This window comes from Polypterus senegalus, chromosome 17 (assembly GCF_016835505.1).
Source record: "Polypterus senegalus isolate Bchr_013 chromosome 17, ASM1683550v1, whole genome shotgun sequence".
Taxonomy (NCBI): Eukaryota; Metazoa; Chordata; class Cladistia; order Polypteriformes; family Polypteridae; genus Polypterus; species Polypterus senegalus.
The window spans coordinates 44,636,035-44,661,281 of NC_053170.1; the positions used below are offsets into that span (position 1 = coordinate 44,636,035).

Consider the following 25,247-nt stretch of genomic DNA (forward strand, 5'->3'; position numbering starts at 1 on the left):
AGGGACAAAAGCTGTTTGCCTGCAATTCTCTAATTTTGCTTTTTAATATTGGCAGCTTCCACCAAATATTACTATTAAGGACTTAAGAGTTATTTTAAAAGTTTTGGAAATGTACAAATATTTTTGCCCAGAATGCTTTTAATGTGACATATTATCTGAACATTTGACCTAGCAATACAAATAAAGTAGACGTATGCTATAGAAAACATGTTGGAATATTTGTTGCACAAAGAATCATTTTGTTTAACTGGAAGAAATCAAACACACCGTCTATAACTCAGTGAGAAAGCAATGCTTTATATATTCTTGATTTGGAAAAAAACTGGCTTCATTCTCTGTTCAGAATATATTACATACTTGGCAAGAACTCATTAATGTAATTAGTGTAATTTCCTGGGCCTGTGCTGAACCTTTTTATCTTTTTGCTGTTGGATTCTGTATAAAGAATCATTTTAAATGGGTTACTGTAATTGTATACTTGTCTTTGTTGGGGGGGAACTGAGTGCTGATTTTCATGGAGTTTCTTTAGATCATACTATTGCAGAAAACAAAGAAAGGGAATGTATCATGATTTAGTGACTTAACCCTCTAACCTCACAAAAGTAACAAAAGGCAATGAAAATGATCCATTTATGCAGCTTCCAAATCCACTTATCTTGAGCATGGTCACTGTGAAGTTGGAGCCCACTGCAGCAAGCATCTGACAAAAGGCAGGAACAATCCCTGGGCAAGGCGCAAGTCCATCGCACAGTAAACACACATAATATTTTCTTCAAAAATGAAGTGCAGTTGTCTATCATATATTTGTCTACTTGCTGTTCTTCTGGTTTGTGTAACAAACATGAGTGATTTTAAAAGAAAAACACACATGCATTATTTTGGTGAATGAAATGTGAACGAAAAAAGTGCTAAATGCCGTTTTTCATACCTTGTTCTAGTGTTGAGTTGGCTAACCTCTAGACATAGTCTTAAGCCCAGCATTAACCTAAGTAAATTTGCAAATTCTATAATATATATTTGTTAACCAGCAACCATCCATCTATTTTCTAGTTGTTTATCCAGTTCAGACTTCCTGTAACAATGGTAGCAAAACCAAAACTACTCTGCTCATGTAAACTCCCAGGTCCAGTCATAACATGCATATATCATAACATGCACATATTTCTGACATAGAGGGGAAAATAGAGTATTCAAGAAAAACCTATACTGAGTGGGAAAATATTCAAATTTCACACAGTTACTATCTGAGCTAAGATTCAAACCTTGAACAATGACACATGTCAAACAACCATGTATCATGATAAATTTCAGAAGAAAATAAGAATGAATCCAATTTCGCAACACATCATGTAATCATTCAATATAAGCAGCATGACTGTTCTATTAGGTCCATTCAATTGTTCTATTGTGTCAGGGGTGCTCACGTTCAGTTTTGGAGGGACACTATGGCTGCTGGCTTTTTCTAACACAGGTTCCAAATTAGAAGTCAGATATTGCTTCTGAAGTCGTTATTGCTTAAGCAACATTTTTGTGATTCATTTTAGTTAATATAATCATTAACATTTCAAACACTTAATTGCTTCTTTTTATCTAAACTGTAATATTCAGTGTTTATTAATTGCTTCATATTTCTTTAACCTGCTGCCAATTAACAGGAAGATACAAATTAAAAACAAATCAGCAGTTCACCATATAGCCTGGTCCTATTTACACCTGTATGTATTTAATATGACATATCTGTCTTGATAAAATATTTGGAAAAACATTGAGAAAAAAATATGAAGGCTGGGGAATTACTAATTTACTCTGGTCCACAAAATCATTTGGGTGATATCTTCAGAAAGGAAAATATACAATATGAGAATGAGGTGGAGTGGCAGGATTAAAGTAATTAAGTTAAATAACAAGTTCCATAATCACCAATAACTGGCTTCTAATTAAGAAACTGGGTTAAGGGAACCACTGTGGCTCTTGAGGACCCATACATAAATGTTACTTTAAATAATTCATTTAGATGATCTGGAGTAATTGAAAATCCAGTATTATCTGACATGTATTCAAATATTTGTTCTCAGTGTCTTCTGAGTATAATCAGGTTAGGTCAGGTTGGGGAGCATGCAGTGGTGGAGCTTGCTGCCACACCCACCACACAACAAAACAGCTCGGGATCCTGGTTGGCAACCCCCCCATGCGAACATGCAGTTCAGTCCCACCCTCCAGAAATGACCCTCTATCTGCCGCAGCCTGGTGTAATGTGGGCATCGCCTTGGCCTGGTCCAACCACTCGGGTCCTTATCAATGAGGATCTTGCAAGCTGGATCACTTTTGGGGAATCGCGATATATGGCCATAGTGCTGTAACTGATGCTCCCACACAATGCAGGTAATGTGCCTCATTCGGGACTACATGAGCAACCGCTCATTCAACACAAAGTCAAACCAGCAGTACCCAAGGATTCACCAAAGAGACACAGTACCAAAGGAGTCCAGTCTTCATCTCAGGTCACTGGGTAGCGTCCATGTCTCACAACCATATAGCAAAACAGGAAGCACCAGGACTCTAAAGACTGTACCGCCAGACGTTCCCAGCAGACCCTCATTATACGTTTGGGTCTGCCTGGTCTGTCCGGCAGCCTCTCCCGCGATCTGATCCAACTTACCACCAGGTGGTGATCAGTTAACAACTCAGCCCCTCTCTTCACCTGAGTGTCCAAGACATAAGGTCGCAGATCTGATTACACGATTTCAAAGTCTATCATCGAGCTGCAACCTCGGGCATCCTGGTGCCAAGTGCACTTATGGACAACATTACTGAGAAATGTCGTATCAATGTGTTCAGTGGTTTAAGTTTATTTTAAAGCACATTGGATATTTTTTCTGTGTTTTGTTATCTTCAGAGTTTATTCTTCTCATTGATTACATTTGGTGGCTTTATTTATAAATTTGTCCCAAGCAGGCATTGTACTAGTTTCTAATAACACTTCATAACACCGTCATATTAGAAGTGGACCTCCATCCCAGCATGAACTTTTTCTCTTTTTTGGTTTCTTTCCCTCTTGGTTTAATTTATTTGTAAATTGTTTTCAACTTATTTTGTTTTATATTGACCTCAAAGATGTGGGGCATTGAATCACCTCAAATTATTACCACCTGCTTCTAAATCTTTTCTTTTGCTACCTGAAATTAATGTTTAAGTTTACTTCTACTGTTATTGGATTTTTTGTGTTTCAGTTTTGGTTAAATGCAAAATTTGCATTTCCCTTTTTGAGTTGTGCATAGTATTTTGCATTTATGTCTTCATTTTATTTAGTGCCTGTTTTCTTTAAAGACTTTCCCTTCAGCTAATTAGATTTTGTTTAGTTTTCTAGTTTAATAATTTGATCAATTGTCCTTTGTTCATAAATATGTTTCTTAATTATGATTATTATTGTTAATAAAATTAATAGATATTATAAAATGAGTTGTTAATTTTTAAATAGTTCTGTTGAGAACTGTGTTTTTGGACTGCTTATTTTAGTTCTTGTGGCCATCCCATAGTTGGCAGTTATGACAGTTGTGGCAGCATATTTGTCAGTTGGTTACAAGATAGTGCCATTTAATTTAAAGGAGAGGGTTGTATATGCTTTTCCTCTGAATTTTATAGTGTCACTTTCTTTCTTTATATATGTATATAAAGGGCTACTTTAGGGGCAGCACGGTGGCGCAGTGGTAGCGCTGCTGCCTCGCAGTTAGGAGACCCAGGTTCGCTTCCCGGGTCCTCCCTGCGTGGAGTTTGCATGTTCTCCCCGTGTCTCCGTGGGTTTCCTCTGGGCGCTCCAGTTTCCTCCCACAGTCCAAAGACATGCAGGTTAGGTGGAATGGCGATTCTAAATTGACCCTGGTGTGTTTGTGTGTGTCCTGCGGTGGGTTGGCACCCTGCCCAGGATTAGTTCCTGCCTTGTGCCCTGTGTTGGCTGGGAATGGCTCCAGCAGACCCCCGTGACCCTGTGTTCAGATTCAGCAGGTTGGATAATGGATGGATGGATGGGCTACTTTAGTTGCAGTGTGTTTTGGGAAAGGTGGAGATTCCAGTACTGTTAGTGTTACATTTCATTTGGGAAACTCATTTCAGAATGGGTTAGCAATAATTTCCTTAAAATAAGCAAGAAAGAAACAGAAACTCTTGTTATTGACTGCAGTAGGTTATGTGAGAATCTTAGGAAAAGCTTTGTTATGTGGCCTTGCAGGTCAAGTCAGAAGTATAGAATCATTATACATTCAGGGCTAATGCTTTATTGACATAACATATTACAGAGACTGCATTTTTTCATTTAAGAAGTGTAGCACAAATTAAATCTTTTATATCATTGTAAGATACTGAACTATGAACACATGCTTTTGTTTTTAGCTTACTTTCTTAATAAAATGTGATTAGGAACCCCAAGTAAAGATTTATATCAGCTGCATCTTGTTAAAATTGCCTCAGCAAGAATCTTAAAAAAAGTCCTGTATTAGCATAAATGAATTGGCTGCATTTTTTGTAGTATTGATTTTAAAACATTTTCATTGACAATAAGGCTATGATCAGTCTTGAAACTTGATATGGCCTTTTATGGTGCACTTAAAATCTGTACCATTAGAGATACATGAGACTAATAATGCTGAATATTAAAAAAAAAAAACAACAAACAATAAAAAACTCTTTTTGAATTTGTCTTTTTTAAGGTTGAAGAATATTATCACTGATGATACCTACAGTGTGGCAACTTCTAGCACTTTTCTTTATACTTTATTTAGGTAATATTTAATTGCTTCAATCACATTTAAGTAATGCACAATACCTACATATTGGAACCCTTAGACGTTTATTCTTTCCAGCTTCCTCACCAACTAGGGAGCTTTTGTTTTTCTTTTCTGTACATAGCATAGTATAGCATATGTTATCAAATCGGACATTGACTTTCACCATTTTAATCATTAAAGACTCTAAATCTAGGGTTTAATTCCTTTTTACTTCTTTTATAAGTGTTTAAATTTTCTTTTGTAAAGCAGTTTAAGTTACCTATTTATATGAAAATGTGCTGTATGAGCAAATGTTGTTTTAAGTCTTGTTTTGCCCCATTACAAACGTTTGACAAGTCAGTTGACCTTCAGTTTTCTTACTAGAAAATATACCAGAAAATGAAATGTGTGCATATTACTGCATTTGTTTTCATACTGGGTTAGAATAGCATAGTAATGGCTGAAAAAAAACATATAATACATTTAATTATTAATTTAATAGAATTATTATTGTCAGGATTTAAATATATGTATTCTTTTTTTAGCTGTCAAGATTTCGGATAGGCATGATGGGAGAAGGGGATGGGCTTATTTGTGCTCTTTATCTACATGTATAGCTCAATACAGGGCTTTAGCACAATTAGGTTGTTTACACACAAAATTGACTGAGAAATTTTCCCTCAACAGGATCTGCAGGATTCCACAAGTGTGCAAGCTAAATTCTACAAGTAAAATAATCTAAATATTTCATAGTGTTGAGAACAGAATGAATTTTAAAATCATGTGCAACATTTTTAATTTTATTTAAGGCAATGATTAAGGATAGAAGGTTCTCAAGATGATGGAAAAGCTCTTTGTCTGTTTATTTACGTAATACATTAGTGCTTATACTGTGTTTGTTTTTTTTTTTTTTACTAAATGCAAAGTCCGATGGCTATTTGTATACATAATGCTGCCTGTATAATTCCAGGCTGTCGGCTTCAAACAGATTGCATGTGATCTAAAGTAGTTACTTGCAATGTTTAATTTTATATCCTTTTAGTTTTGTATTTGATTGTTTTCACAGCCACTAAACATTGCATTTTGATTTTTTTTATGATGACCAAGACTTTAGTAATAAATATGTCAGCTAATAAAAAGAGAAAATCTTCTAAAACCTCTAAGTATTAATAAGTATACTTCTTATTTTATGTTATCCCTGATGCTAATTGTGCTTAATACAGAACACTTTGTTTTATTTGTAGTGAAAGAGAATTAAAAGAGATTCACTTGAGAGGGGCTTGTTATTCATCTGTGCCTTGCCATTTCAGTCCAAGGTTTGATTTTCTGTAGCTGTTGGAGTCCCCAGTGAACAAATATGCAACTCACTGAAAAAAGTATATCAGAATAAAAATGGAAGTGATGTTTAATATGTGCAGTATATTTACAGCAGGAAAGCTCTTATAAGTTGACAGATTGTGTACACAGTAATATTTAGGTGAAATGTAATGTAATCTGAAACAGTATGTGTTGAAAAGTCACTTAGTTCTGCTCAGAGCTACAAGTTACTGGAACTGTTCAGTGTACCCTCTTCATTGCAGATTACTTACTTGACCAAAATCCTTGTAAATATGTCTTGTGCAGGAATAAAATCAACAGTTGTGCCAACAGACATTTCATGTTTTCTGTAACAGTAAATTTAATGATGAAAATGCAGTGGGACAAATATAGTTATACTATAGTATGCTTGAACATGTTTAAGGTAACTGAAGACTTAAATGCAGTTCTAACTGTGTAGAGGATTAAAACAATCAAAAAACATCAAATTTAATTTAACCAGTCAATCAAGTTTCTCATTATTTAATGCTGTTTATTGTGTGACAGATAGTGGGCGCTGTCGACCCCTGAACACTTAGACAACACGTCAGACACCAGATAAAAGTCCTAATAATAAATTAATTTTTATATTAAAGTGCACAAAGTACCTCCACCTCCACTATACTCAATAAATCAATAATAATAACAACAATAATACACAATCCTCCACTCCCAGCAGCTCAGTCACCCTTCCTCCCAACTCGGCTCTCCCTGCTGGGGTTTCCCACAGTCCTTTTATAGTCCATGACCCGGAAGTGCTTCTATCCCTCAGTCCATGCGAATTCCCAGCACTTCCAGGTCAGATGAAAACTCCTTCTTTTCTTCAGCCCAGAAGTATGTAATTTCCTCCGTCCCCGTGACTGTGAAGTACTTCCGGGCTATATGAAAAATACAAGTCCCTGAGCCTCCCTGCAGCGTCTCGTGGTGGCCCCCCCGTTATCCAGCAGGGCTGTGAATTAAAACTCCAAGGTCCATGATGCCCTGCTGGAATTCAAATCCATGTTGCAGGTAGGGCTCCATCTGGCGGCTTGGGGGTATTGGCCAGGATTAACTGCCAGCCATATACTACAATTGTATGCAACATTAGAAAGTGCTTTGATTAGCTTATCTACAGTACGTAGAGCCTGGCAGTTATTTTGCGCACTTTGTGTTAGACTAGTACCCAATGCATCGGGGGTCCTATCTTTCCACTCTGTGTGACAAGAACTACTTCTGTACGTCTTAGCAGTCAATCTAAATGGAAGCTTCATGAAAACAACCATGCGAATGGATTAAAAAGGCAGTTTTGATTTTATTTATTTTGTGATTACCATTTTAACAATAGTGGAATATCAGTGATAAAGTTCTCAAAAAATGTCAAACAAGTCTTTCAACCCTCTAATCTCACTGTATACTAAATTCATGTTAGTTCTAGAATTTACGTGCTTGGTAAACTGAACGAATTTGTGGGAAGTAACATTTTGTAATAAAAAAGGTTAGGTACAGTGGGTTTACTTACCCTTTGGCACAATTGCATGTTTTCTAATTAATAGCAGATTGCAAATATATAGTTCAATTTGTTCATTTTGGTAATACCTGCCTTTGGGAAATTTGAGAAATTTGTGCAGCCTTTGCCTGCTCCTTCACTTTAGATGTCGATCTAGTTTTTTATTGCTTTTTTCCCATTTCCGGGTCAGTTGTCATGGTACCAGCTTTAAACTATTCAGTGTCTTCTACAAACTGTTATGAAGTTAGTAGCTGTTTGCAAAGTGTGGCACATTGCTATCTAATCTAGATTAAGATACTGATACTATTCTGTGGTAAATATGAAGATTTATGTTAATATGATTGGGATATACGTTTGTTAATGAATTGCACTTCAGGGATTTTCTTTCACTAAAGATCAGCACTTGCAATGTTTGTTCCTTTAATCACAGTTGGAAGTAAATATTTACTGCTTTATCAGGAAGCTAATCAGATGGACAGCTTGTCAGATAAATAAACCGTTTTTAATTTGGTAGTCTGAGGATGTATGGACATCATAAATAACTAAGCCTGATTATGACTACTGGAACAAATTGCATAGGAACAAACTGTCAGTTTCTGTTAGATTATATACACACATGCCATATTGCAAGCATATATGAGTATTTTGACACTGCTAAGAGGAGACAGCTATTTACCTATTACACTTTATTTGTTAATTGAATTCTAAATGTCATTTTCTTTTTAAAACAAATGACCACTGTTTCAAACTTCTTCATATGGTCAAAAACTAAAAGTGATCTATACATACTTATTTTATAATAAAATAACTGCTCAGAAGCATGTAAACTTTGCATGTGTAGTCTAGAAAAAAACAATTAATTTGATATATTTAGACAGGTAGAGCTTTTTTTTGTCCCCATGGGAAATTCTTTACAGACTTTCCTTAAATAACTAGATACATAAATAAACTGTATATATACACACACTACAATGACTAAAAGGAAGAAAATTAAAAAAAAAAAGAAGAAGAAGAAGAAAACTTCTGACTTGGCAGTCACCGTCCCAGTGAGGCATTATGCACACTTATTGCCGTTGATTTAAAGGAGCCCCAAGCATTTCTTGACACACTTCTGCTGAATAATGTGTTGACTGAAAGTCCCCAGTGTTAATGTGTCAGAGAGAGGATTTGCAGCATGGCACTCAGTTTTGTTTTAAGTCTATCCTTTGCTGCTACCTCCAGGGGGTCCAGAGTGGATTCCATAACTGGACCTTCCATTTTAATTAGCTTTTTGATTCAGAAGGCCTCATTTGAAGTGATGTTACACCACATTTTAGAAAATCACACACACCACAGCATAGAAAACCACACGGGCCATCACAGAGTTGTATAAGATATGAAGGATGTCTCTTCCCACATTAAAGGAATACAGCCTGCTATGAAAAGAGACTGCTCTGCCCTTTCTTATATATTTCCTTATTTGAACCTGTTGTGATTTTGTTAAAGTACGTAATATTTAGTATGTTTGGTAGTGAAAAAGCAAAGCAGGAACTAGCTCATTCTTTGAATAATATACTTTGTGTTTAGTTGCCATTGTTTTAATATGCAAATAAAACCTGTGTTTCTTTGCGCATTCTATAAAGGCGTTGTCAAACTAATTCACAACTCTTAATTTGCTCCAAATGTGTGAAAGCGTGAGGCTTTGATGAGGTGGCTGGCATGCTGTTCATAGAGAGACTTTCGACTGCCGCTGCCATGTTAAGTTCTAGCTTCCCTACCACAGCAAAAGGGAATAAGCAGACCAACAGTAGCATTAATGGGTTTAAGTGTACATGAGAAGGCTTTTGTTTAAAATAATTGAAATGGCAAGTTACTCATCAGAGCTGGCTCACTTCTTTGCATATAATGACATTATTACAGAATTAATGTAAGAGTTAAAGATCCAGATATTTTTATTTTTTGTTCTATAATATTTTCATATCTTATTACATTTATGGCTTCTTTGTGGAATTTACATTTTGTAAGCAGAGAATAGTTTGACATTTTGCTATTTTAAGACTTTTTTTATAACAATTGATTTTAGAGATTGTTGCTTGGGTGGTACAGTGGCGCAGTGGGTAGCGCTGCTGCCTCACAGTTAGGAGACCTGGGTTCGCTTCCCGGGTCCTCACTGCATGGAGTTTGCATGTTTTCCCCATGTCTGCATGGGGTTTCCTCCCACAGTCCAAAGACATGCAGGTTTGGTGCATTGGCAATTCTAAATTGTCCCTGGTGTGTGTGCATGCCCTGCCCGGGGTTTGTTTCCTGCCTTGCGCCCTGTGATGGCTGGGATTGGCTCCAGCAGACCCCATTGACCCTGTAGTTAGGATATAGCGGGTTGGATAATGGATGAATTGTTGTTTTATTTGTTTTTAAGCAGTCTGTACTGGTGAATGAGATGTCATTTCCTGCCTGACATCTGATGTTGTCAGGCAATGTTGTGGTTCTGTGAGATCCTGAATTGGATCAAGAATAATAATAATAATAATAATAAGTTACAATTATAGAGCGCTTTTCACAAACCCAAGGTCACGTTACATACAGAGGAAAAAAACATCACACAGAAGTGGAAGCTTTGAGTTGAGATTTAAAGGTGCAGAAAAAGGAACAAACTCAGAGAGACAGAGGAAGAGAGTTCCAGAGTTGAGGGGCCATAACACTGAAGGACCTGCCTCCCAGGGTGGAGAATCCAGTGTGTGGGACAGTAAGGAGATTACTGCTTGAGGACCTGAGAGAGCAACAAGGAGTGTATGGAGCTAGGAGCTGAGAGAGGTAGATAGGGGCAAGGTTATGTAGGGTTTTGAAGGTGAGAAGCAGAATCTTGAATTTAATTCTTGATGGAACCGGTAACCAGTAAAGTTGGTAGAGAACAGGGGAGATGTCAGCAGAATGGTTTGTATGGGTGAGGATTGTGGCTGGAATTTACAAAGCTCCTGCAAAGCCTGTTCCATCTTGTGAGATTACCTCTTGTACTGAAGCAATTCTCATGGTGTTTATCCTATTTTTATATTCACTGTCATTCAATTTATTTTTAGTTTAAACCTATTTACAATGGAGATGCCATAGTGGGTTTAAAATATAACATATACAGTAATAATAATGTGACATAGTATTCTCACACTTGCTTAATCCTAATCAGGGTCTTGGGAAACCACAGTCTTTATCGATATTATTTGTCTGAAGGCAGACACCAGCACTGCCCTCTGCATAGGGCCCACTTATGTGAGACCATTTTGGAATCACCAAATAACCTAATACAATAGGTTGGAGGAAAACCAGAGTAACAAGGGAAAATCCCATGTAGACATGGTGAGAACATTCAAACTCTACATTGGCAGCAAGCCAGTGCATGATCTGAATCCACAACACTGGATCTATGAGGTGTAGCAGTGGTAATAACTGTGCCACCTCAATAATAAACTTTTTAATTACATACTCTTACACACAAAGGGTAAAAAAACATGAAAATGTTCTAAAATTAAGATAAAAAATAACCTCAAAGTCTTAAAATATTCTGTCTTAATTCCAGCCATATTAAATAAAGCTGCTAAAAATGGGTCTATAGATGTAGAGAGCCTCATCGTTGGGTGCCTGCTCTCTACAGTGTCCATTTCAGGACGAGTGATTGAACAGATTATGGGATTATGCCATTGTGAATCACCTAAGCTGCAACACATCTGGCTTTGCAAGCCTCTGCCTGTGACCGTATAATAATAATAATAATAATTATTATTATTTTAGTACAATATTATTATTATTTATAATTTTGTAATTTGAATTTAATAATAATATTTTATTTGTATAATGACAACTACAAGTTTGTATGCAATTTATTGTGTCCTTAGGAATCATGTAGAGATCTGCAATGGGAAGGAGTGCTGACAATTTAGCACTTATTGGTTAGATGAATTTTCTCAGCTAAGATACAGCTTTTACAGTTAGGTTTTGCACAGCTCCAGGATCCTACTTGACTATAATACCAAAAGTCTGCCGAGTGGTATAAATTTTGTTCATTACACTTATTTATGTTACACTTTTGTACTGAAATGCATGTTTATGTGTATTGGTTACATGCTTTACTAGATTCAGACAAGGGTTGGAATTTTGATGTCCTTGTAACGTAAAGCAAAATCACCAAAAGATTAGTGTGAATATTAAATGCCAAAAACACAGTAGTGCAGTGCTTTGCTGGGTTGCCTCACAGCTTGGTCACTCTTTACATGGAGTTTGAATTCTCCCTGTATCTTTGTGGATTTCTCTGCAGATACTCTAGTTTTCACACACCTCAAAATGGCCGGGTATAAGTGAGCAAATGTACTCTTCAGTGATCTTATATATCATTCTTGAACAGCCTCTACCTCGCACCTTATTTTGTGTTGTGCTTCCTGGAGCACTAAAACTGGACTAATGCAGTTTCAGGAAATGGTTAGACTGATGAATCTGATGACATCATATTAAAAAGGGTCATATTTATGTACAGTTAAATTTGAAGATTTGTGTGTTTCTCACCACATTTTTTCTTACAGTGAAAATCATAGTTTTTATTTATAAATTCATTGGCTGGATTGTGAAGAAAAATAAAAGAAAACAAATCAGCTTGGATTATGTGTCCCAATAGAAAGTGAATTGAGCCTGAAGAAGTAAGACTGTAGTATCAAGTGCTACATTTGTTTTTCTGTTACAAATGAGAACTTTGTGATTGTGTTGACCATGAAAGGGATTATTTACACACCCTAAAAATCTATTATTTCCTTGTTGACTACATGTAAGTTTGGCACTGACAGTAGGGTATTTTTATTAGTTTAATTGCAAATATTTGCCAGTAAAAATTTATTTGACAAGCTGCACTTTTTAGTTACAATTTTCACTTGTGCTGTAGCACTCTGAAAAATACAGCTTCTTTAATAATAATAATAATAGTAAAAATAATAATAATACATTTTTATTTATATAGCACCTTTCAGTGGCAGTTTACTGGGCTGTGTGGCTCCTAGAGAAGCATTGCTTGACAAATAATTTCATTCTGGAAAGTGTTATTTACATGTGAAGTTTGTTCCTTGGACTTTGAAATGGTTGAATGTGGTCAAATCAAAAATCTTTCATGTCTAGTAGGCTACCTATAAGATACTGGTAGATAAAGAAGATAAGAAAAATGTGAACTTAGGCTGTGTTATGGTATGCAGCAAGATACCCTTTAAAATCATAAACTCATTGGTATTTCACAAATGTGAAATTATCATCTATTTCATTGTTACTGATATCAATGAATGAAGGTTCTTTTACAACTTGCATGTGGATGATTCTTTTGGGACCCGAATATAGCTCCCTTATGGCATTGCTCTAAAGAAGAACTTTAGGTCTTTATTTATTTATTTATTTATTTGTTTTTGAGAAAGTGCTTTGCAGTGTGTTTAGTAATGTGGGGGTTACAGTTGATTTAATTAGAATTTTTGATAGACTGAACTTTGCTTCCATAAATATAAATCTACTAAACATTTAAAAGGGCAGTACAAAATTTCAAAAACATGTTGGACAAATGTCTCCATACAGACAGGAATGGGCAAAAGTGTATTGAAAACACTGTTTTCGCTAGTATGACACAGGTTAGTCGTCTCCTGATCATGTACTGGTCAGTCCAGTCACAGAGCAAAGAATAAGGGCCCCAGTCTAATTCTGCTAACCTAAAGAAATATTCAAACTTGTCATAATCAATTAGAGAATGGAAGATTACGTTTATTTTTATGCACATGTTTAAGTGTCTGTTTCAACAGCTTGTCTAATTCATTCATGCGTTTTGATACACAGTAAATCTTAAAAAGAAAAAAAAATGACATTGCAATCATTATGGGAGAGCTGAAATGTCTGTGGACCAGCTGTTTGAAGATTTTAACCTTAAAAAAGTGGGTGAAATTCTCAGAGGTTCAGCACATCTGTTGATCAGCACATTCCATTGTAGTCATTTAGTCAAAGAAAGTCTTGTATGGCACAAAATAAAAAGAATGCAATCAAAGAGAGATATTTTACCTTCAGCAGTTAGGCTGTTCATAGTTAAACTTAAACAAAATTCTGTGAATATTTCGTGAACAGCATGTGCTCACTCATTCTTAGTATCTGATGTTTTGTCCAATTACTGATAATGCATTTGACCAAATGAATATATTTTCCTATTTACCTTGACATTTATATTAAATATTGTTCTTGCATGGGATGGATGAAAGTGTGTTCCAAAGCTGCTGCTGTTGGGGTTTGTCTATTGAAAAATATGAACTGTATGTTTGTCAAGATATACAGTATGTCCACATAACATCATCAGGTTCATAGTCAAACTCACAATGCAGGATTGGAGTATAATCCTATTATATCATTTTCTTTGACAATTGTTATTGCATAATTGCATGTCTCCTTTTTTCAAGATGTCCTACAATGTCAGTGCTTAGGGTCTCATAGTGAGTAGATGGCAGGAAGTGAATGCCAGCTTTATAATTTAAGGTTCAATGCCTCAGCCATTTTTCTACATTGCCTGCCTAAATCAGTATGTAAATGTATGTTTGGAGGTGACTATGTCAGGCTTTGGTCTGCACTGCCCTATCTGGACTGTATAGCACTTCTAGTAACAAGAAACCCCTAAACTTAACCCACTGTGCTCATAAAACTGAGGAATTTTTGAGAGTTTGGCTACATGAATTCTATGTTCTATGGTAATGTTCCCGGCAGGGATTTGTAACTTTAAGGTTCTATGTATCTGAGGGACTCCCCTTACAAATGTGGTAAATTAAATTGACTCCTGAAAAATTCTCTGTCCCTGTGGAGCCCATCATCAATACATTTCCTGTACTTCACTAATACCATAACTCCACCACACAGTTCCATAAAGTGTTATCTACTATATGCAGTTTACATGTTCTTCTTGTGTTATGTGGGTTTATTTTAGGAAACAGCTCTTGGGTTGATTGATGACTTAGCTTCCAATGGATTGCCATCTTATCCAGCTCAGCTTTCTGCCTTGTGCCCATTGCTTTTAAGGTTTACTGTTACTCTGCTTTAAACAAAATAGGTTATGGAAATGGATATAAATGATGAATATTGCACATATCAGAACAAGTGCAAAACTTTGGCTAGTGTTATCAGTACCTTGGGATTAATAAAGTATCTATCTATCTATCTATCTATCTATCTATCTATCTATCTATCTATCTATCTATCTATCTATCTATCTATCTACCTCTGGTAATTAAAATGAATGCTTAGAGTTTTCTTGTAGAGCAAGCATGTGTTGTCACAAGACTTTGTGGATCAATTACTGTAATATTACAATAGAAAGTAATTGAAAATTTATGAGTACAACTAAAAATAAATAAAACAGTACTAACACATTGACATACTCTAGGAGAAGTCCGGAAAGCACATAATGTCAGACAAAAGCTACTTCGCTGTGGAGAAACTATGGAATGACTGAAATCTTGAAAAATGTAGTAGACTGAACCTTAGTTAATTTCAGAATAACACTTCAAAAAGCAAGAATAAAGTGTCTGGACTTTTAAAATGTATGGAGTCTATACTGGTACCTCATTCAGAGCTGGGTCCTTCCCAGTATAGGATGTTGCCAAAGTGCATTCCACACACCACCTCCAACCAAAAGCCAAGTTAAAAGAGAAATAACAAGCATGAAAACTTTATGAATAGAAATGATGGGATATCTTGAATAAAACTGGATAGGGTTATCTCTAGAGTAGGTGTGACAAAACAAATGATTATTCACCACATGTTATGTATTGAGAACACCAGCATCACAAGATCTTGTTTGCTATGTGAATTGGTACATGATGATATGAATGGATTGATATGCTGGGGTTTAGCTGTTGACAGGATTAAAATTCAATATTAGAGTTGTATCACTAATGCTGCATTTAACATCAAGCAAGCGTAGCTGAGCTAGCTGAGGAGTACAGTGGTTACAGTGCTTTGTGTTAGTCGTCACTATACCAGCTCCATTTTTAGCCAGTTGAAACTAGGCGAAAGAAGAATGGTGACTCACAGAAGAGGCAACAAACATTTTGCCCAGAACGGCAATATTGAATAAGCAATAGTAAAGGTGGACTCTGGAATTGAAGCCATGGGTACATTAGAAGTGTGGGTGACCTAAAACTCTGATACTCCTGTTAGGATGTTGGATATCTCTGGGTCCACAGTTCTTGAGGCTGATCCTCCAATTAGCTGTGAACCACCCAATCTCACCGAGATTGCACAGGTGGTGAAGCAGCTGAGGAGGGAAAGGCTGCAGGGATCTGTGATATCCGGGGTGAACTTCTCCAGGCTGGTGGTAAGGCTGTCCTCCTGGCATTGCAAGCAATCTTTGCTTCTATTTGGGAGATTGGCATCATCCCAACTGACTGGAAAACAGGACTTGTCGTCCCTATCTGGAAAGGGAAGGGTGATCGCCTGGATTGCAGCAACTACAGGAGGATGACACTGCTCTCGGTGCCAGGTAAGGTCCTTGCTAGGGTCGTTCTCAATAGGATCTGTGATCACTTGCTCACCTACCAGCGACCGGAACAGTCTGGTTTTACACCTAAGAAGTCTACCATCAACTGCATCCTGGCACTGAGGGTTCTCATGGCGCGCAAATGCAAATATCGGCAGAGTTTCTTTGCAGCCTTTGTCGATTTTCACAAAGTGTTCGACTCGAGCTGCCCTATGGGATATCCTGAGGGTTTGTGGGATCCCCTTGAGCTTGCTGGATATCATGGCCGGCCTGTACACTGGTAGTGTGAGTGCTGCACAGAGTGGAGGCAGAACTTCTGCGTTTTTCCCAATTGATTCTGGGATTTGTCAGGGGTGTGTTCTTGCTCCTACTCTGTATAATGCTTGTATGGACTGTATGTTGAGCAAGGTCGTGGGGTCCAGCGGCTGTGGGGCATCTGTTGGTGAAGAAAGATTCACGGTTCTTGACATTACTGACAATGCTGTGATCTTCACGGAGTCAATGGAGGCTCTGATCGGGGCACTCAAGAGACTAAGTGAGGAGTCTGAGTGTCTGGGCTTGCGAGTGTCCTGGATAAAAACCAAGATCCAGGCCTTTAATGATCTCTTGGGCACAGCCATCAGCAGTGTGTCTGTTTGCGGAGAGGGTGTTGACCATGTTGAGAGGTTTACTTACCTTGGCAGTGACATTCATGTCTCTGGTGACTCAACCTATAAAGTCAGTAGACAGATTGGGAGAGCATGGAGGGGCCATGAGGTCACTGTAAAGGGGTGTGTGGCACTCCCGATATCTATGACGAAGGTCCCAGTCTTTAGAGCTCTGGTGCTTCCTGTCTTGCTATATGGTAGCGAGACATGGATGCTATCCAGTGACTTGAGACGAAGACTGGATTTCTTTGGTACTGTGTCTCTGGAAAATCCTTGGGTACCGTTGGTTTGACTTTGTGTCGAATGAGCGGTTGCTCATGGAGTCCTGAATGAGGCATATTACCTGCATTGCGAGGGAGCGTCAGTTACGGTACTACGGCCATGTGGCATGTTTCCCCATGGGTGATCCGGCTCATAAGATCCTCATTGTTGGGGACCCAAGTGGCTGGACCAGGCCAAGGGGTCTCCCATGGAACACCTGTCTGCGGCAGATAGAGGGTCATTTCCGGAGGGTGGGACTGAACCGTGTGTCTGCCTGGGGGGATGCAAACTGGGATCCTGAGTTGTTTCGTCGTGTAGTGGATGTGGCAACGCATTGTACCAGTGCATGCTCCCCAACTTGACTTGACTTGACTTACTCTTCTTTCTACACTACAAGCAACATGTTTTTCAAGTCTTTATCCACAGGAATGGGACTGTGCATCTAGACAAGGTCAGACCATCCATGGGAAGGGTTGAGATTGTTTCTGTAATGTTTCCTTGACTAGTCCTAGATTTCTTCTCTATAATTAAAGTAGACATAGTAGATTTCCTAGTACATTTTGGTTTGTAATAGATTAATGTAAGGCAAAAGAACTTAATGTTCAATTAATTATTGTGTTGCCTTAGTTAGTTCTTTTAAAATACATTCTTACTGAAAATGTGTGACTTTGTCCAAAATTTACAAATAAGACCTACATTGTTCTCTAACTGCTCTAACAGGAATATCTGATTCTGCCTTCTTCAATTTTCATTTTTCTTCCAGTAAGCACTGACATGACTGTTGTTTGTTCAAATGGATGTGAGTCATGTTCTGAGATCAATGGTTGTCTAAAATGTTTGCCCAAGCTCTTCATTCTTTTGGAAAGAAACGACATAAGACAGAAGGGAATTTGCCTAGCTTCCTGCCCTGTAGGATATTTTGACTTACGACAACCAGATATGAACAAATGCATCAGTAAGTATTTTTCATTTTAGAGTTTGTCTTTTGTTTCTTGCTGCTCATGGCACCCCAAGCTAGCATTTCAAAATAATGTAGTATTTGTTATGGGTAACTCACAGGCCTTGGATGGTAGAGTTTGAAAGTTTGGATTTATTGGTTTATTATACTTGAGTACAGGCACGGATGTACCCTGTAATGATCTGAAACACAATTCAGGGCTGGTCCCGCTGACTTCTGGTGCTGCAGGGGCAGAATCCAGCCCTTGTGATCTGGAATTAGATTAAGCTTGATTGATGCTGAACAGGTGAAGTTATTGAATATGGTATTTTTTACTTACTTTCAATCTTTAAGTAATGACTACATTTGAATAAATTATCAAGTGTAGTTTAAAGTAAAAAATTGGAGACCATCAAGTATTGAGTTTATGATGTTAAGTTAATTTGTGGAAGATCTAGGGGCACAGTAGTAAATACTACTGCCTCACTGCTACAACCCAAGTCACTGTCTGGATGGATATTTTCCCAACCACAGACACTTTAATATTCCTTACACATTTCTAGGCTGTACAATTATTGTATAACTGGAGACACTAAATTGTCCCTGTCAGAGGTAAGTGTGGGTGTCCACTGCAATGGACTGGTGCCTTGTCCATGGCTGGCAGCCTTCTCATAACAACTTTGCCATGATGGGCTCTGACTACAGAGGAACCTTGAATTTTTATCTAAACAGTCAGTCAGTCATTTTCCAACCCGCTATATCCTCACATGTTTGACAAATATATGAAAAGAAAGTTGAATTATAAACAATGTGCTGTGTTGAGCAGAATAACTGTATTATTCTTTCGTTTTATGCTTTTAGTAAACTGTAAATACAACATCAAATCTAGTATAATATACACTTTAAATGGTATCAGGGATGATTGTTTCTGACAGCCTTTTTTCACGGCATAACTTAAAGAACAGTGGAATGTCTCAATTGTCCCTCCAGCTCTTTCTTGTGTCTGCCATGAATAGTGATAATTTACAAGCACATTTGTAAGATTCTCTTTGATCATCTTACATTATGTATAGCATTACTTATACATCACTATGAATATATTAGTGTAGCTACTATTTATTCATTCTTAATTAAGTAATGTGCCCTAATCAGATACATGCATTATAGACTATTTTTAAATAAAATGTCCGACTTCAGAAGTTATTCTGTTTAGCCTCTTTCATTGCTAGCACATCCAAAAACAACCTTAGAGAATTGAATATGAAATAATATAAAAAGAAAACAGATTTATTTTAAATGTAAAAAATAAACATATATGTAGAAATAAACAAAGCTATACAGGATGTACAGTAGTACATATACATGAAGTACTGTAGATGTACACTACCCTACTTGTTGTTTAGGCCATTTTTATTAAAAAATTACTTAACTAGTTCCTGTCTTGTTGTAAGTGTGGGCTTTGGCTCCCTCTGAATAGGGACATTAAATTTATATTAAAAATGACTTTGTCTCTCAGTGTCAAAAGAATATCAAAATATAATATCCGATTGTAAATCATCAATTGTTTGTGTAATATATCAACTTTTAAATGGCAAAGTGAGTAGTGTTGCTGCCTCAAAGCTCCAGAGTTATGAGTTTAAATTCCAGCTTTGCCGCTGATCTCCTCATGTCAGGATGAATATTTCACTGAATACTCTGTTTTTTCTCCCACATGTTAAATATACACATATGAGGTGAATTGGCAACTTTAAATTGGCCCTGTGTATGTGAGTGTACAAGCCCATGTATTGGCTGATGCCCAGTACAGACTTCATTTTCTGCTAGGATATAAGCTCGATGACTATGGCCTGGATAATGTGCCCCACAGCATGGATAGATATATGAATTAGGATTTAAAATAAATAACACATACTATGATCAAAAACTGCATTGTAATCCCATGATTCTTGGGAATCGTCAATCTACTTATTCATTACTGGAATTAATACTTGGCATTCTGACAATATTTTCGTGCAACCAGTTAATTTGTTTTATTGCTTTTGTGTAAAGTGTTATCTCTAAACAAGCTGGTAAAAAGCAACTAGCAAGCCAAGTTTATAGCCCAGAGATTGACAGCAAATTATGTAAAGAACGATAAGTGAACCGCAACATATTTATCTAGGTCAAAGGTTCTATGTTCTTGGCTGCTAATGGGAGTGATGTCTGAAAAGGATATTATAGCAGAGGCAACAAATACAAAAATTGTGAAAAACAACATTGCTTCTTTTAGCATTTTTTGTACTCTTTAAGTGGCCATAGATTATTATATCATCTTTATTGAGAAGCATTATGTGATTGGCAAATTACAATAATAATCTCTTTCTTTTCTTTCAGAATGTAAAATAGACAATTGTGAGGCTTGTTTTAGTAAAACTTTTTGTACAAAATGTAAGGAAGGCCTATATTTATATAAAGGAAAATGCTACTCAAGTTGTCCAGAAGGTTCTACTGCCTTAAATGGAACCGCAGAATGTAACAGTGTTGGTAAGTTTTTGGGAATGCTTTTGCCACTTTATCTTTTATTCCTGAGTAAAGAAATCTTTTTTCATTTTTCGAAGCAGATACCAGTACAATATAGGTGGTATTCCCCTTTTTTTACTATGATATAAATTTGCAATAGGCTGTACAACATGTGTCATAAATACTTTAGAATACTGAGTCTTCACTTATTGGTATTGTTGTTTAGTCTGCATTATAAAGAAGTAGTTTTAATGTGATTACTATTTAAGTTGTATCTGCGATAGTACTATACATTGTATATCCTGTACAGTCAGCTAAAAATTAGTATGATAACTGATATATTTACCCAGAAGTTTTGGAATTGTTGACACAGTGGTTATTGCTGATCATTCACAGCTCCAAGGATCTGGGTATGATTTACTGCCTGGCTCGTAATGCATGTAGAATTTGCACATTCCTCACTAGAGTTTTTGCTCTGGATAGCCCAAGTTTTCCTCGCATATTCCAAAAATCCTATATTAGTGCTTGTGTTCTCTGAAGAAGTATTACTAGATATAGTATTGTCCACTTCTCAAATCTGATGCTTTTGGGATAGTTATAATTGGAAAAAGCACTAGACACTTAGTAACATAACATGGCATAGCACTCTAAAACTGACAAAATCAAATTAAGAGTTGAAGGGCTAGGGCCTATCCCAACAACACTAGGCACATGACACAAACTGTAGATGTTACTTTAGTTTATCATCGTGCCATCCCCCCCACTCCAACACAGACACACATACATCTAGCCACTTAATAGATAGGTTATTTCTAGCAGCACTTCAGGTCGTGTATTTTGCTTCATTTGGTTGAAGGTATAATGATTATGGCTTTGATGACCATATTCTTGATTGATGCATTAGCATCCATTGCCTCCTTTCTGAGTTAACTCTGTGCAGACAGATAATACATGTAACTCAGTGAGCCAGATAACCCACATACTAAAATCAGAGTGATTTTTTTTTCTGAAGCTGTAAGAGTCTATTCACATAACAGAGAGAGAGAGCCATTTGACCCATATAGTCTTGCTTAATAAAGATCAGGATATATCTGTATCTACTCATCATAAAAGAACAAAGACTGATAGAGAGAAACCCTTCACTAGCTGCAGTGAAGAAAACTCCAAACATTTATTTGAGAGATTACCACCTCTTTAAGTTTATAGGATCTAATATTTTCTGAAACTTTTCAGTGGTCTGTTCCTACAACATGACCTGGCAATAAATTCCATAGATTAAGAACCAGCTGAATGAAGTGTTTCTGTTGTCTCTTTAGTCATTTTCTGCTGTTTCTCAGGTTTATTTTATTATTTCTGGTACAGAATTCAATTTCAAGAAAGAAAACCTTTGAAACCTTAGACTTTGTTTACATTGCCTATAAATGTCATGCTGTTTATAAAGTCTGCCCTTGTCTTCCTCATTTCTTCAGCCCTTCTCTGTAATTAAGAATGATTAGCCTTTTCTCTTCTTGTTTTGAAGGTGTAGTCCAATAAGTTCTTACTGGAGTTCCAAGATCCTCTTACTTACAGTACTTTTATTCAGTTCTGCTAATCTTACTATGATTCTTTATACAGTATATGGAAATTCTGACACGTTTTTTTCTGTATGTGGCATTAGAGTTCCATTTACATTAATGATATTCCTTGAGACTAATACTGTTTCTAAAATCTTTCCAAACACAGAACATCATTCATTGTTTTAAAGCATAACTAATTGATAATTTAGAGTAAACATTATGTGTTCTGTTTGCTGTAACTCTGATGTCTATTGTAACATAAAATAACATAAGAAATATAATTCTGAAACCCAATTGAGGGTGTCAGTGAGAGACAGGAGCCTGTTTTGGGAGCACTGGGTGCATGGTTGAAAAAAGCTAATTGTGGGGCACAATTTCACACACAGCCACACACACAGGGCCAGTTTTGAATTGCCAGTTAACTTAAATCCCACGTCTTTTGCCCATGTTGGAGAAACACCCACACAGACATGTTTAAAACATGCAAACTCCAGGCACTCAATGACTGGGTGAGGTAGCAGCTGCTGTGCCTATCTATCTATCTATCTATCTATCTATCTATCTATCTATCTATCTATCTATCTATCTATCTATCTATCTATCTATCTATCTATCTATCTATCTATCTATCTATCTATCTATCTATCTATCTATCTATCTATCTATCTATCTATCTAAGATTAAATAACTGGATTAAAATCGCTGAAAACTGTTTATAGCAATCCATAAGAACACTAATCATGTGACAAGCTTTAGTGTAATGCTGTGTTGTGCTGAATAATGAGCCTTGGACAACTGCTAGCCTAAGAAAAGAATGTGTCATCCTTAAAATCAAATGGATTAAAAAAAAAAACAGTAAGTGTGCATGGTGTTTTAGTTAAAACATCCAGTTTTCAAAATAATAATTTGGAGCTTGATGTTTCCATATATGCATTAATAATGTACAGCCGACCTTTAAAAGTGATTAATGGCCTACGAGATTTGTTTACAAGGGCAGCTCTTATTCTTTACTGAGTCATAGTTATTTTATGTTATGTTACAGATTTTTTCTCACATTGTAAATCAAATAAAATTTATCAGAAAAGGATTACTGTATGAAAGTCTTGCCTTATATAATACCTTTAAGCAAACAAAGCACATTAACTGTTATTTTTTCCTGAAAAGAGCTGTCCTTATTTATGTCAAAAGAAATTAATTTGATTAGCTCTGCTGCCTCAGAGGCGTATTGTCATAAGTTCAGACTGCATGCCCAGTCACTGTTTGTGTGGGCTTTCAGAGTTTCTCTGGGTATATTTGCCCAGGTAATCTGGTTTTCCTCCCATATTTTAGGATAATTAGCATCTTAGAACTGGCTCTGTAAGTGTACCCTGCAACCTGGGGAGTGGCACCAGTCAGTTCTCCAGGTTTTCTGCTTTGAGCCTGGAAAAGCTGGGATGGGTGCCAGCTTCTCATCCTCAGTAGATAAGCAGATAAGAAAATAAATGGAGATTGCATGAATATTTAAAATTGAGTCGATGTGATGGTATATTTCCAAGCCAGTTACTTTCTTTCTGGAGTTTGCTTGTTCACTGTATTCACATGAGATTTTGTTTGAAACACTGGTTTTCTTTCCATATCTCAAAGACATCTGAGTGTGTATAGTGATATGTTTGAGTATGTCCTATAAGGCACTGGCATCCCACCTAAAGTTGGTTCCTTCCTTGCATCCAATACTGCTCCCAGAGACCTTGTTTTGAAAAAAGATGGTCAGTTTAAAGTGAATATTTTTTGCCACCTACTTTATCTTACAAACTGCACATGTTCTTGTGTTCTGTTAATAGGTAGTACTTTATCTTAACTTTTATTGTCTCAAGTCATCTCTTTGTCTTTTTTAGTACAATGTGAACTTGGTGAATGGGGTTCATGGGGACCCTGTACAAAGAGGGGGAAGCAATGTGGATTCAAGTTGGGAACTCAGAACAGAACAAGAGAAGTCTTGCAGCCTGCCCTGTCGGACCCTGCACTATGCCCCTCAGAAACAGAAAACCGGAAATGCACAGTCCAGAAAAAGCCATGTACCAAAAGAGGTAGGTAAAGACTGTAGCAGCTACTGTATATTGGTTTGAAATAATAGCCCATAATGTTTCAAAATTAAAGAAGAAATGTTTTGTGTATATTTCATGTACTGTATTTCACTAGTCTATAGTAAAGCATGTGACAAAAAAGTCCATTGTTTTCTGTCTGAATGTGAACAATAGTTGTATGTGGTCCAGGAAAGTTTGCATATACAATAAGAAAGATTTTTTAACTAGAAAGAAGTTTCTCATTTTAGTCTGTACTTGTAAAAAAATAGCTTAAAGCAAATGAGCAGAATTAAAATATAAGATGGGAAGGGAATTACAGAGTATATTTATGTAAAACACATAAAAATAGAAAAATGACTAAGAACATTTCAATACTGACCTTTTTCTATGCAAACTAGGAGTAGAACATGTTCCAATGTGAGGGTATGGAGTAGTCATCAATGCATACATTATATAACTGAAAAAAGATATTTTGCCTAAGATGTATCATCTATACACTATTGTATTGCTCTAAACTATTCTTACATGTTGTCATGGGCATTACAAAGAAACATTATATTGCAATTCCTTCATTTCATTTCACCCATTAAAAAGACTAGTCACCTACATAGCCACATGTGTAAATTTGAATTAGTAGTCTAATATAATGTTTTAGCTTGATAACAGGTAAGCAGAGAAATATTGTGTAATTTACCAGTATGATTAAATGAATATAAAACCTCGAAAGCCATCATAAAAAAATCATAGCATTAATGCTTTATTGAAATAGACACAGACGGACTCAGAAATTTCACAAAAGTAAAAAAAACAAAAAAGTTTGTTTTTCCTCATTCAATTTCGATTCACAAAGAGACCCTTTTTTACCTTTGTTAATCTGACTAGAAGAAAGTCATTAACACAGGTCTCGGAGTGGCAGATGTATACCATATTTATAATTTACAACATTAGAAACCATTCTGGTGAGAACTGAGCACTCAGCAGAGTAAGCTTTTAATTCCTATTCAGTAAAATGCATTGTGTTTAGTTCTGATAGATCCCAAAAAACTACCGTCTACCACATTATTTGGTAACTTATTTTCACATTTCTTTGAAATTTACCGTTAATAGGTTCCTATCCATGTCCTTGAGTTCTTGTTGAAGAACTCATTTTAAAGTAACAGTTAAGATTTACTGTAGTAATTT

The 25,247-nt window shown here is 36.5% G+C and overlaps 1 protein-coding gene across 1 annotated transcript in view; it reads left to right on the plus strand.

Annotated features, from left to right (window-relative positions):
- rspo1 (R-spondin 1) overlaps window positions 1-25,247 on the plus strand; it is a 71,031-nt gene that overhangs the window by 35,876 nt on the left and 9,908 nt on the right. Inside the window, exons 4-6 of the mRNA XM_039739358.1 lie at window positions 17,774-17,965; window positions 20,321-20,470; window positions 23,877-24,068. Coding sequence (XP_039595292.1) covers window positions 17,774-17,965; window positions 20,321-20,470; window positions 23,877-24,068 — 534 coding nt within the window. The remainder of the gene's footprint in view (window positions 1-17,773; window positions 17,966-20,320; window positions 20,471-23,876; window positions 24,069-25,247) is intronic.